This window comes from Myodes glareolus, chromosome 22, assembly GCF_982192425.1.
Source record: "Myodes glareolus chromosome 22, mMyoGla1.1, whole genome shotgun sequence".
NCBI classification, from domain to species: Eukaryota; Metazoa; Chordata; class Mammalia; order Rodentia; family Cricetidae; genus Myodes; species Myodes glareolus.
Window position 1 is genome coordinate 6012966 of NC_142047.1, and position 13681 is coordinate 6026646.

At 43.5% G+C, this 13681-nt stretch overlaps 1 protein-coding gene across 2 annotated transcripts in view; it reads left to right on the forward strand.

The window, feature by feature from the left end:
* The first annotated feature begins 594 nt into the window (after nucleotides 1–594).
* C22H4orf51 (chromosome 22 C4orf51 homolog) overlaps nucleotides 595–13681 on the forward strand; it is a 37141-nt gene continuing 24054 nt past the window's right edge. The window contains exon 1 of one of the 2 annotated variants that reach the window (XM_048450260.3): nucleotides 595–1007. In XM_048450260.3, the coding sequence (XP_048306217.1) occupies nucleotides 775–1007 (233 nt within the window). In that variant the 5' untranslated portion in view covers nucleotides 595–774. The remainder of the gene's footprint in view (nucleotides 1008–13681) is intronic. The other variant, XM_048450259.3, reaches the window with a different exon arrangement.

The window sequence follows — 13681 nt, forward strand, 5'->3', positions numbered from 1 at the left end:
TGATTTGCCAAAGAGTTGGTGGATCTGGAGAAGTGTGGCTAGGCAAACATTAACCATGTAGAGAACAGTTATTCAGGATGGAACGCCGAGTCAATGAGCCCCAGAGGTCACCATCACATGGCCATTTCCTTGATTCTTAGCCCTGGCAATTCTTTACAATGCTTGGGACTTGCTTTTTAACAGTGACCCTCTGGGTTGACTATATTAGAACCTGAGGTTGTATCTGGGGTTCCTTGTTGTTTTAACAGGCTAGAATGATGTCCTGTCACCCAACCATCAGGCATACCCCTTCTCCGTGACACTCTGAACCCGCTGAGGACCTGTTGTTGCTGACATCAGAAACATCTACGTTGTTGTCCGTACTCTGTGGGGCTAGGTCCTCGGGGGCCCATTCTCTCGGCTCCAGCTCCCGTCTCCTAAACCACCATCCTGAAGATTTACCACATTATTTATGACAGTATCAATAGGCAAACAATCTTGCCTAGTGCTTTCTTGCCGAAATTATGAAGCAGTATTTTTCTTAGATTAATGGCTAGAAGTTTTATAACTTACAATTAATGAAAATCCGCGTATTTGGAATGGAGGTAGTATTTGTGGAATCTTGTGACCTGTTGCCTGGTAACCGTACCTAAGACCTCTAAGCTTCTGTCTGTGAGCTGTCAGGTTCCGAAGCTGGGTCAGCCCAGTCAATGGCGTCCTGCTGCGGGAAGGAAATGGTGCTTCACTACGCCCAGGACTTGAAAAGCTGAAAGTCACAGCAGCCCACCCATAGCCATGTCCCACTTCTTCTACTTGGCTCCAGAAATTCTGCTTCCCTTTAGCCCTCTCACTTCTAAAGAGTTCGAACTGATCAGACGCAAGGCCAGGGAACTGTGGCAGGATGAGACGCAGTGGTCCGCTTCTTCGGTGACAACCTACGCTGGCAGCTACCGCGGAAAGCAACTGGATGAAGCCGCTTGCCGCCGACTGGTCCGAAGAGGAGGCCAGCCGCAGTTTCAATGCAAACCGTAAGATTCCTTTGTAATGTGTGCCAGGATGTGTCGCTACTAGGAGGCAGGTGCCATTAGAAAGGGATATAGGAGAGCTGAGGAGACTTCAAAGACGCTAACCAGCCAGCTTCCCAAATACATGTCACTTGCCAGTATGGCTCCAACCTGAAATGGTATATAACACCTTATTACTGGAGATATGAATATGATGGTTTGACTAAGCAGGTATTTTTATTTTATGGACTTGTCCAATATTATATTTATTTATTGTCTGCTTATGTGTGTGGTCACCCGGGAAGGTCTGGGGACAGCCGACAGGATCAGTTCTCTCCTTCTATCTGGTGAGCTCCTGGAATCAAACTCTGGTCTTTGGGCTTTGTTTTCCTCAGAGTCATCTTCCTCCCCATCCCTCCCCCCACTTTTCGACAGGGTCTCCTGGGTCACAGACTGGCCTCGAACTCACTCTGTAGCACAGGGCAACTGTAAACAGGACCCCCCCCCCTTCTTTAGTTTAGGAAACACAGGCATGAACCACCACACCCAGCTTATGCCTGTGGTACTGGGCATCAAACCCAGGGCTTCCTTGGTGCTAAGCAAGCACCTACCAACCAAGCCACATCCTTGGGCCTAAAACATAAGCGCCTGAGAATGTATTTAGTTTCCTGTAGTCGTTCCCTTTGTGGAAAGAGAGCAAACCCACCAACGCTGCACACCAGGGCTTAGGGTTGCCTGCCAAGACATTTCCGAGGGTTTATTGGGAAGCCAGGCTCTGTGGTAGGCCCATAGTCAAAAATGAATACCAGTTCAATTCCACAACTACAGCTATAAACACTCAGCTCAGGGGACGCAGGTTTCATCAGCAGGTCCTGAAGAGGGCTGGGTATAGGAAGAGCTTGGGAGAGCAAGCTTCCCCAGAGCGGGGAATTGAAAAACACATCACCATTCCAGGTAAAGGGTGTATACCTGGGCAAAGACATCTGGAGCCCCCACGTCTGAAGGCCACCAGTGCGCATGAACGGAAAGCGTAAACCAGGACTCTGGAAAGCTCTAGGGCTAATTATGAAATCTGTCTCTTTGGGTGTTATTTAGTAAATCTTCAAATTCTGGAAACTTCTTTGAAAATGCCTTGGATTATTTGGCTCCAGTTCCTGAAGTAGGAATAACCCATGGATGGCTCTAATACAGTAGTTATAGGGCTGAAGAGATGGGTTAGCTGTTAGAGGCCCTGGCTTGCTCCTGCAGAGAACCAGAGTTCAGTTCTCAGAGGGCATGTTGGGTAGCTCTGAAGTGTCCAGCTTTAGAAGATATGACACCTTTTGGCCTTTGAAGCCACTCACTGGCATGTGGGCATCTCTCTCTCTCTCTCTCTCTCTCTCTCTCTCTCTCTCTCTGTGTGTGTGTGTGTGAAAATAATATTTTATTGATTTTATTAAGGTCTATATTTTTCTCTGTTCCCCTCCCTGCCTCCCCCCCCTTCAATCCTTCTCCAAGGTCCCCATGCTCCCAATTTACTCAGGAGATCTTGTCTTTTTCTACTTCCCATGTGGATTAGATCCATGTATGTCTCTCTTAGTGTCTGCATTGTTGTCTAAGTTCTCTGGGATTGTGATTTGTAGGCTGGTTTTCTTTGCTTTATGTTGAAAAACCACTTATGAGTGAGTAGTAATATGATAATTGTCTTTCTATGTCTGGGTTACCTCACTCAAAATAGTGTTTTCTAGCTCCATCCATTTTCCTGTAAAATTCAAACTGTCATTATTTTTTTCTGTTGTGTAGTACTTCATTGTGTAAATGTACCACATTTTCCTTATCCATTCTTTGATCGAGGGGCATTTAGGTTGTTTCCAGATTCTGGCTGTGACAAACAATGCTGCTATAAACATAGTTGGGCACATTTTTTGGTGGTCAAAATAAAATCTTAAATAAATGTATTAATTACCTTGCCTTCCAGATCTTTCTGAATCATGAAAATCAAGTGAATTATCTCATTTTCCCCAACGCTCTTTGTAATAGCTCTCAAGATTTCTCCCTTCCAGTCAGCTTTGGAGGTTCCTTTGCTAAGTCTGAGGCTGTTGTGGAGCCTCTTGGTAGGGATCTTTATACAATTACTGAGGTTTGCTCTGAAAACACATGGATCCACACAGACCCATCCAGCAAACTTGTTTAACATATTTAATGCAGACATGTGACATGTGGTGAAATGCACGTAACTTTAAATTTTTTTCTCATTGTGTGATTCATCCCAGCCAGGGAGCCCAGGACATTGGAAACCACAAACGGGCAGGTGATGATGATGTTTGTCTGGGTGCTTGGGGAATCTCAGACACTTTAATATATTCATTGCACAACTGCTCTCCCCTCAGAGGCTAAGAAGCAGCAGTGAAAGTGAGGGGTAGACTGAGCTTGATTGCACAGTACTAATGATACGCTATATTGTTTTTTAAAATCTTTTTCTTTACTAATTTAGTGCAGAAGAGAAATATCTTCTAAAGTTCCAAGCAAAAGCTGTTTGATGACAAATGTTGTGACGCTGTAGGGAACACCGTTCATGGCGCTGTAAGGTCTTCTGTGTAACAATTCTACAGGTGTGGACTGTAGGCGGAGTTTCTCTGCGTCTCGGCAGCCGCTCCCAAATAACCACTCGGAGACTAATTATTAAATATAAAGACTCGGCCAATAACTCGGGCTTGTTACTAGCTAACTGTTGCATTTTAAATAAGCCCATATTTCTTATCTACCCTCAGCCAGTGTGTTACCTTCTTTCAAGGTAACACATTCATCTTGCTTCTCTCTGCATCTCTCACAACTCCCCAACTCTGCCCTCCTTCTCCCTGCATTCTCTCTGCCCCCAAACTCCTACCTACCAATCGGTCAATTAGCTTTTTATTAACAATGAGAGCGACACACCTTTACAGAAAAACATTCCTTAGCTGTGGATGCCCAGCGTGGTCACAGGACTGGGCAGTGGTGCAGCAAGGGTATTGGGATGAAAATGGGAATATCCATTTAAATGCATTAAGCCAGGAAATCGTACACACATGGAACACAGTACCTTTTGTTCATGTTATTTATCCTGTGTTTGCCGTGACATCCTGAACCATTCCGTTTGTTCTTAGCCTTAATTGTCAACTTGTCGTAGTTTACTGACATCTGGCGGGAAAGTCTCAATTGAAGAAATACTTAGGGCGAATTGTGGGCATGTGTGTGAGGAATTGTCTTGATTATTAATTGACGTGAGAAGGCTCAGCTCACTGTGAACAATACCATTGCTGGGCAGGTGGTCCTGGGCCCCATAGGAAAGCATGAGTCTGTGAGCAAGTCACACCGTGAGCCAGCAGGTGACATTCCTCCAAGATTACCCTGTTTTGAGTTCTGGTCCAATTTCCCTGCATGACAGATGGACTGTGACCCAGACGCAAGTGTAAAATGGAATAAGCCCCTTCCTCCTGGAAGCTGTTTTTGGTCAGAATGTCTTGTCATAACAGGATGCCATTAGAATACTGCATGAGGAGAAACTTGGGGGGGGGAGGAGAACTCCATCATTTTATTCAAAAGTGCTTTAATTCATAAAATGCATAGTGTACCCCCAAAATCCACATGTGCTAGGTGGGTAGGGGATGCACGGTAAGGAACTTACACTAATATGAAGGCGAGGGTTAATCCTCATTGTTCGCCAAGATTAAATGAGGAAATCCTAGCATTTTGGAGCTGCTAAGACAGGCACAGAGCGCACTGTGATTCGCTATTGTTTCGCAGCTGTGGGGCTAAGGCAGGGCCTTGCCCCCACTAGACAGATGCCCCACTGCTGAGCTACATCCCCAGTCCCTCGAGTGTATACTCTAAAGCCTTGAAAATGTACTCATTCACTTACCAAATATTTATTTAGGTCCTACTATGTTTGAGGTCTTAAATTAGATACACTGATTATAAAAACTCACCCTCAAAGAGCTTATCACCAGATGAGGGAAAAGCCACCAGGGACATCTGAGCCATTAGGGTGCGGAAGGACTTGTTTAAGCACAGTGGGTGGCAGTCTCTTACAAACTGAAACACAGTCTTATTATATCACCCCTGAACCACATTCTTAGGCATTTGCTTAGGAGCATGAAAACTTACATGTATACTCACACACAAAACCAACACAGAATCTTTATGATACTTTATGATACTTTTCTTTATGATTGACATAGACTAGAAGGAAACAGTAGGTAAACAGACAAACTGTGCTCCAACAATATAATGGAATATTATCCAATGATTTAAAAAAAAAGCTATGCGGTATCAGGCTGTGGAAAGCTATGGATGAGGGCTGGAGAGATGGCTCAGAGGTTAAGAGCATTGCCTGCTCTTCCAAAGATTCTGAGTTCAATTCCCAGCAACCACATGGTGGCTCACAACCATCTGTAATGAGGTCTGGTGCCCTCTTCTGGCCTGCAGGCACACACACAGACAGAATATTGTAAACATAGTAAACAAATAAATATTTTTTAAAAAAGAAAAGCTATGGATGAGTCTTAGATTCATATTTCTAAGTAAAGATGTATGATGCTACATATTGTATATTGCGAACATGCAACTCCCAAAAGCAAATGTCTAAGCCACAGATCGCTGTTTCCAGAGGATGGGCAGGAGCTCAGATGAGGCACACTGCTGCTTTCGGGCTGGGACCTTGTCGTGTGTGATGACAGTAAATGTTTGTCAAAGTGGATAGTGCTTCATAGCATAAAGAGTAAACTTTATGCAAATTAAGAAAACATTTAGGAGTCTGAGAAAGCTAAAAACAGAGTAAAGAAATTGAAAAGTCTGAATGTATTATGGATGTGAGAGATGAGCTCACTGGGCATGTGATTAAGGCTGATGTCAGTAACTTTGGAAGCTGGTGGGGTTGTAAAAATTAAGGAGCTGTGTAAGCATGACTTTATGACTGGCAAAACTGTTTCCCACTGGGTTTGAGGAATAATTCTGAAATTAATATATGTATAACTAGAATTGAACACTTCAGTAAGTGGGTGAGAGGTGGTGGAAGCCAAGATTTTTATTGAAACAGGAAGTAAATGATAAGGAGTAGGGTCTAGAAATCACCCCTGTCATAATGATCAAATTTTTGCTTAGTGTAGTATACTTACAGATAATGATATGTAGATGACTCGTCCAGCAGGTCCAGTTATTCTAGGTCCTGAAGGGGTTCTATCTGCAAATATCATGGGTGAGAGAAAAGAAGGAGACCAAGCAGAATTCAATTGTCAAGGTCTCCGTTTATTAGGGTAATGGTTGCAGCTTATAGAGCCCTTGAATGAGGGGGTTGGGGTAAGAAGGAACTTGGCAGGGTAGCAAAGGTCACCAGTTAGCACACCTGATGTCTTTTGTGTAAGCGGAAACATTCTTTTGTGGTTCCGTTAACAAACAGTTCTCAAGATAGTTGGGATGTGGGGCTCTCTGCAAACATCCTTAGGACAATGGTCCCTGATATATCTGTTATCATTCTTAGGACAATGATCCCTGCTATTATTCTTAGGGCAATGGTCCCTGACATGTAAAAATAGTTACATGTATGTGTCTATAAATAGGTTGCTGTATATTTCCTCATTCTCTGCACAGCCCATATCAGCGTAGACCTATGCAAAATGGCCTTGAAGCAATGTTTTGAAAGAGCAGGAATATCAAGTGCCCTGATTTTGGTTTCTGTTAAGTTTTCTCCAGAACAAAGGAATCGGACTTACTTAGAGAAATACTGGCTTTCAGACTCAACCAGGTGGGAGACACAATGAGCGTGGATCGCGTGGTACCAGAAAAGGTTAAAATGCCAGGAAGTAGCGCAGCAATGGTGGAGACAAATGAAGCTTACGGATGGCTAAAGCTGAAAGGGGTTGAGGAAAAATAAACAGACATTACTGCATTATATCCAAAGTGCCAAATAAACATCCATGAGTCCATACTGGAATAAACAAATGGCTGAATCATAGTGGGAAAGCACAGATTTCCCATGAAGAAGAATAGCAGTTAGAGGCTAATACACATCACCCCTTGTAACATGAAGGGGCCAGCTTGTTGGGGTTTCTGTCCCGCCCGGTACCCCACAGCCGGCAAGTCCCAAAGAAAATCACACAAAGTCTACATTAGGTTATAAACTGATTGGCGCATTAGCTCAGTCTTCTTATTAACTAATTCTTACATCTAACAGTAACCCATAATTCTTGTCTGTGTTACCCATGTGGCTCAGTACCTTTTCCAGCGGGGCAGGTTACATCTTCTTCTCTGTGGTCTGGGCAGGAATGGAGGAGTGGGCTTCCTAGCCTTCTCCTGTTCTCATTGCCCCGCCTCTACTTCCTGTCTGGTTGATCTGGCTATACTTCCTGCCTGGCCAATCAGCGTTTTATTAAAATACATGATTGACAGAATACAGATAATTCTCCCGCACCAACCCCTTACGCAGTTCTAGGCTAACACAGATAGCCCTTTTGCAGTTCTAGGCCAACACAGATAGCCCTTTTGCAGTTCTAGGCTAATACAGATAGCCCTTTTGCAGTTCTAGGCTAACACAGATAGCCCTTTTGCAGTTCTAGGCTAACACAGATAGCCCTTTTGCAGTTCTAGGCTAATACAGATAGCCCTTATGCAGTTCTAGGCTAATACAGATAACCCTTTTGCAGTTCTAGGCTAATATAGATAGCTCTTTTGCAGTTCTAGGCTAACACAGATAGCCCTTTTGCAGTTCTAGGCTAACACAGATAGCCCTTTTGCAGTTCTAGGCTAACACAGATAGCCCTTTTGCAGTTCTAGGCTAATACAGATAGCCCTTATGCAGTTCTAGGCTAATACAGATAACCCTTTTGCAGTTCTAGGCTAATATAGATAGCTCTTTTGCAGTTCTAGGCTAACACAGATAGCCCTTTTGCAGTTCTAGGCCAACACAGATAGCCCTTTTGCAGTTCTAGGCTAACACAGATAGTCCTTTTGCAGTTCTAGGCTAACACAGATAGCCCTTTTGCAGTTCTAGGCTAACACAGATAGCCCTTTTGCAGTTCTAGGCTAACACAGATAGCCCTTTTGCAGTTCTAGGCTAACACAGATAGTCCTTTTGCAGTTCTAGGCTAACACAGATAGCCCTTATACAGCAGTTGCTGCTGTCATTGCTTTTCTGCACCTGAACAGAAGCTGATATTTGAATTTAAAACTTAACACCACTTATGTTAACAGTTCCTAAAAAAAAGGAGATTTGTGAGTAAAAATTTCGCAATATGTATAAGACCCACATAAGGGAACCGTAGTATAACTAAATAGCTACAGATACTCCATGTTCATGGTTAAGAAGACTAAATAGCATCAAAATGTCTTCCCATCTCAGTGTGTGTCCTAGCTTGTTTCCTGGTCCTCTGATAAAATACCCTGACGAAAGTGACATGGAGGAGATAAGGTTTCCTTGACCCACAAGTCCATGGTACAGTTTATAACTATGGGAAGTCAAGGCAGCAGGGGGTTGAAGCAGTTAGTCACAGCCACAGTTGAGAGCAGAGAGAAAATAAAGGCCTTCTGGTGTTCAGTACAGGATCCCCACGCTTGGGGAGTGTGATTCCTACCGTGGGCACAGCTAGTTTAATAAAGACAACTCCCCAAGCCATGCCCATGGGCCAAGCTGATGTAGACAGCCCCTCATTAAAACTCCATTCCAGGGCTGGAGAGATGGCTCAGAGGTTAAGGGCACTGACTGCTCTTCCAGAGGTCCTGAGTTCAATTCCCAGCAACCACATAGTGGCTCACGGCCAGCTGTAATGAGATCTGGTGCCCTCTTCTGGCCAGGAAGCATACAGACAGACAGAACACTGTATACATAATAAATAAATAAATCTAAAAGAAAAAACAACAAAAAAACTCCATTCCAGATGATTCTAGATTATACCACATGGACAAAACCAGTCATCACGATGTGTGAGTTCAATGCAACCCCAACTAAAGTCCCTGCAAGTAATTTTGTAAGCACCAAAAAAACTAGGCCCAGTGTTTAAATGGAGAGCTGAAACAGGAAGACCAACCAACACGGACTGTAGAGGAGTAGATCGGAGGACTAACAATACTCGTCTGTTTTGTTAGACAAAACCATAGTACATGGTGCTGGTGAAAGAACAGACAGACAGATGCTTGGGACAGAACAGAGTCCAGAAAAGGTGCACATAAAATATAGTTTGTTAATATTTGGCAAAGAAGCAAAAATATCTTTTTGAAGCAAGTTAAAACAAATGGACACTTATGTGTGGAGCAGGGGAACCTAGACACGGACAAAAATTAACTCAAAATGAATACTGTTCCAAGTGTAAAATGCAGAACTATAAAAGTTCCAGGGGATTACATGGCCTTGTGATTTGGAGGGCACAAAATCATAGTTTGTAAAATTGGACTTCATTAAAAAATTTAAATTATTCCTTTTATTTTTAATTTTTTAGATTATAATATAATTATATCATTTCCTCCTTCCCTTTCTGAACCCTCTGAACCCTCGTATACCCTCCTTGATCTCTTTCAAGTTCATGACCTCTTTTTTTACTAGTGGCTTCTCTCTCTCTCTCTCTCTCTCTCTCTCTCTCTCTCTCTCTCCCTACATACAACCTGCTCAGTTTGTATATGTGTGTGTACATATATGTGCTTTCAGGGATGACTGTTGGGTGTTGGAAGCAAACTCATGGATTCTTCTTGGGGAAGACAATTTCTCCCACTCTCAGCGTTCCTTGGTGGCCTGTGTTCTTTATGTGGGGTTGAGATATCCTGGCTTCTTCCCATGCCCTGACCTCCCTCCCCTGGTCAGACGAACGTGTATATTGTTGTCTTTGTTCAGCTCCTGTTCAGGCATCGTGCTGGGGAGACTTTATGGGTGTGACCTCTGACATTTCTAAGAGACACAATCTCACAGCAAACTCCCTGTTTCTCTGGCTCTTAACGATCTTTCTGACCCCTCTTCTTGAGCCTTAGGCATAGGAGTTGTATTGTAGATGCACCCAGGGAGACTGGACTCGACAGCTCTACATTTTGTCTGGTTGTAGTTTTCTGTAACACTCTCTGTCTTTTGCAAAGAGAAATTTCCTTGTTGTGGGGTGGAGACCACACTTATCTGTGGGTATAAGGACAAATACTTAGACTGTTGTTGGGGGCTGTGCTGGTTTAGTAAAGCAGTGGCTTTAGGTTTCCAATACCAGGCATGGGTTCCCTCTTGTTCAGTGTGTTTTAAGTCCAAGTAGAGAGCTGTTGGTTACTACCACAGTATGCACGCCACTACTGCACTCTTTAGATACCACACTAGTACCATGCTAGTTCTTGTTCATTAAAAAATTTAAATTCTCTGAAAAACACAATGCCAAGAAAATGAGAAAACAAGTCACAAACAGGGAGAAAATACTTGAAAAAGATGTTTTCTGGTGGGCCTTCTGATTGATATATCCAAGAATTAGAAAGAATTCTTTAAGTGTAATAACAAGAAAAAACTGTTTGATTTTAAAATGGGCCAAAGACTAACAGATACCTCATCAAAGAAGATGCACACGTGGTAAATAAGAACATGAATTCATGTTTCACTTCTATGTTATCGAGGAGATATAATTAAAATGACAAAGAAATTGCACTACACGCCAGCTGAATGGCCAAAATCTAAGCTGAAGATATGCTTGATTTAATAGGTGTACAAGCGTGAGAACCAGAGTTCCAATCCCATGTAACTGTATGTATGTATGCATGCATGCATCCGAGGTAGGTGGAGCAGGAGGATCTCGGAGGCTTGCTGACTTCTAGCCTAGCTGAGAAAGCATAGACCTTAGGTTCAGGGAGAGAGCCTGCCTCAAAGGAGTGAGTGGAAAGTGGCAGAGAAGGAAACATGACGCCCTCTTCTGGCCGTAGTGTGTGCAAACAGACATGAGCTCTCCCACCTGCATGTGCTCATACAAGCACACATGTACATAAATAACCTTTTAAAAAAAAAGAATGGTCAAAATCCAGCAATAATGGTGAAGTGTGGGGCAGCTGGAACTTTTATTCATGAAAATACAAAACAGCATAGCCACCTGAAAGATGATTTGGCAATTTCTTGGGAAACCAAGCTATAGTGTTATTGTATCATTGAGCAATTTTACTCTTCGGTATTAATCGAAAGGAACTGAAAACATATGTCCACACAAATATCCACACAAATTCTTTATGGTAGCTTTATTCACAACCACCAAAACTTGGTGGGAACTATCTGTCTTTTCACAGGTCAGTGGTTTAACCATGGCATACACATACAACAGAATATTATTCAGTGGTGAAAAGCAGTGAACTATCAAGTTATGAGAGGACACAAAGACATTTGTACATATTACTAACTGAAAACAACCTGGAAAGGCTATGTACTCTTATAGCTAACTAAACGACATTTGGGAAAAACAAGAAAAGCCTATGAGGGCAGTGAATATATCAGTGAACCCCAAGGGTTGGTCAAAAGGGCAAGAAATATAGAGTTGGAGCAAAAAGGCTGTCGTAGGACAGTGAAAATACTAGATATGATATTATTATAAAGGGTGCAAAACTGCACAGGGCCAAACCCATGGCTGCTGCCACCAGCTCTGGACCTTGGTGTCAGTTCTGACAAGTGTGCTCTCTGGTGAGGAATGGGGGTACTGGAGAAATTGTGGGTGCTCTGGAGACGGCTGCCTCAGCTCCTCTTCCTAGTGTGTGATTGGCTGCTCTGACCGAGGCAACTCCAGAGAGAGAGGCCTTGTTTACTCTGATTTACACTTGTGGTGGGGGAGCCAGGGGACTGGTCACACTGCACTCAGAATCAGTAAGCAGAGAGGAACAAATGCCTGCTGGTGCTCAGGAACCGTGCTGCCCACAGTAAGCAGGGAATCCCACTGCATTCCCTCCCCATCACTCCTTCCTCTCCTGGTCTGCTTCTGTACCCTCCCACTGATCACTCCTTCCACTCCCAGCCCAGTTCTGTGCCTCTCACCCATTGCTCCTTCCACTCCTGTTCAGAAAACTATAAATTACCGAGAGAGAAAAACCCAGCATCTAAGTCTATGGAGAGATGAACCATGTTCATGAACTGGGAAACTGAATATTGCAAGGCAGTGCCATTTCTCCCTAATGTGTAGGCTCTCTGAATAGCTCTTTGGTTTAAAACTTGACAAGGTAATCCTAAAGCTTCATATGAAAACAAAAGGTGTCATGATCCAGCCAAGATATTCTCAGTATAGAATCAGACCTGAGAGTTTACTCTACCAATAGCAAATGTCACTATAGCTCAGGAGGACACAGGAAAACCCAGGAAATAAGCCAGGATAGTAGTGTGGCATAAAGACAGAGCAATGGGCAGTGGGATGGAAGAGAACAGGATGCAAAGGTGGCTCAGCAGGTAAGAGCTGGTACTACTCTTCAGAGGACCTGCGTTCAGTTCCTGACACCCAGTCTGAAACCCTGCTTCCAGGGAGTCTCACCTGTCTCATGTCCTCCACAGGCACAGCACACGTGCACACAAACCCACGTTCAAACATGCAGACGCATACGATAAACTAAAAGTAAACCTTAACAAAGGAATACAGAATCAAGAGCAGAAACAAACTTAGGCCTCTAATAGGTGCGTGGCTTATAGAGGGCTGCCACAGAGAGGCTGTGCTCCCAGCTCTAGCTAGTGAGCACCAGTGTTACCAGTGACCTGGTAACAGGGAATATTCGGTGTCAACACGGAGGCTATCTTGATGGCCTGGGGGATTGCAAAGATTTCTTTTTCTTTTTTAGGACGAGATCTTTATTTTTGTTATTATGAGGGTATGTGCATGAAGGCACAGGAGGTGGGGCATGTATGTGGAGGTCAGAAGACATCTTTGTGGAGTCAGGTTCTTTCTTTCCGTGTTTATATGGATTCCAAGAGCTTAACTCGGGTTGTTAGACTTACCAGCAACCACATTTATTGAGCTACTAGCCCTAGAAAACATTCTTAAACAGGCACGAAGAACACTGACTCTGAAGGAAAAGTTACGTAGATTGCACACTTTAAAATTAAATAGGTCTGTCCAGCCAATATTCCATCTAGCACATATAAGGCAAGTTAGCAGAAGCAAGACTTTTGCAACTCAGAGCCCCACAAAGGACCGACAGCTATTCATACACAATATGGAGATTAAAATTATAATTCTCTGTCTCTACAAACACATGACTGTTATAACTTAAGAGCATCACCCCTAAATGTGGGTAAAGATATGGCACATGGAATCTCGCACGAAAGGCCGGTAGGGAAGCCATTGCTGTGGGTCCCTGAAGAAGCAGCTTGGTTGCATCTTGATGATATTCAGGAACCCAGGAGTTCCACTCTCAAGGACCCACCAGCATCTCAGATACATTTCCACTCTTACACTGAGACATATATAAACATATTCCCGGTAGCATTGTTCAGAATAGGCAAAAAAAAAATCACCCACAACTGAACACGAGACAAATATGGAATAGATTCCATAACTGCCTCTCAGTCTCCTCAAGTGCCAAAATCGGATGCCTGGATCGCCCTCTGTCTTAGCCAGTGTTCTGTTGTCATGAAGAGACACCAGGACCATGGCAACTCTTATAAGGAAAACATTTAATTGGGACTTGCTTACAGTTTCAGAGGTTTAGTCCATTATCAGCATGGTGGGAAGAATGGTGATGCTAAAGCAGACCTGGTGCTGGAGGAGGTGAGA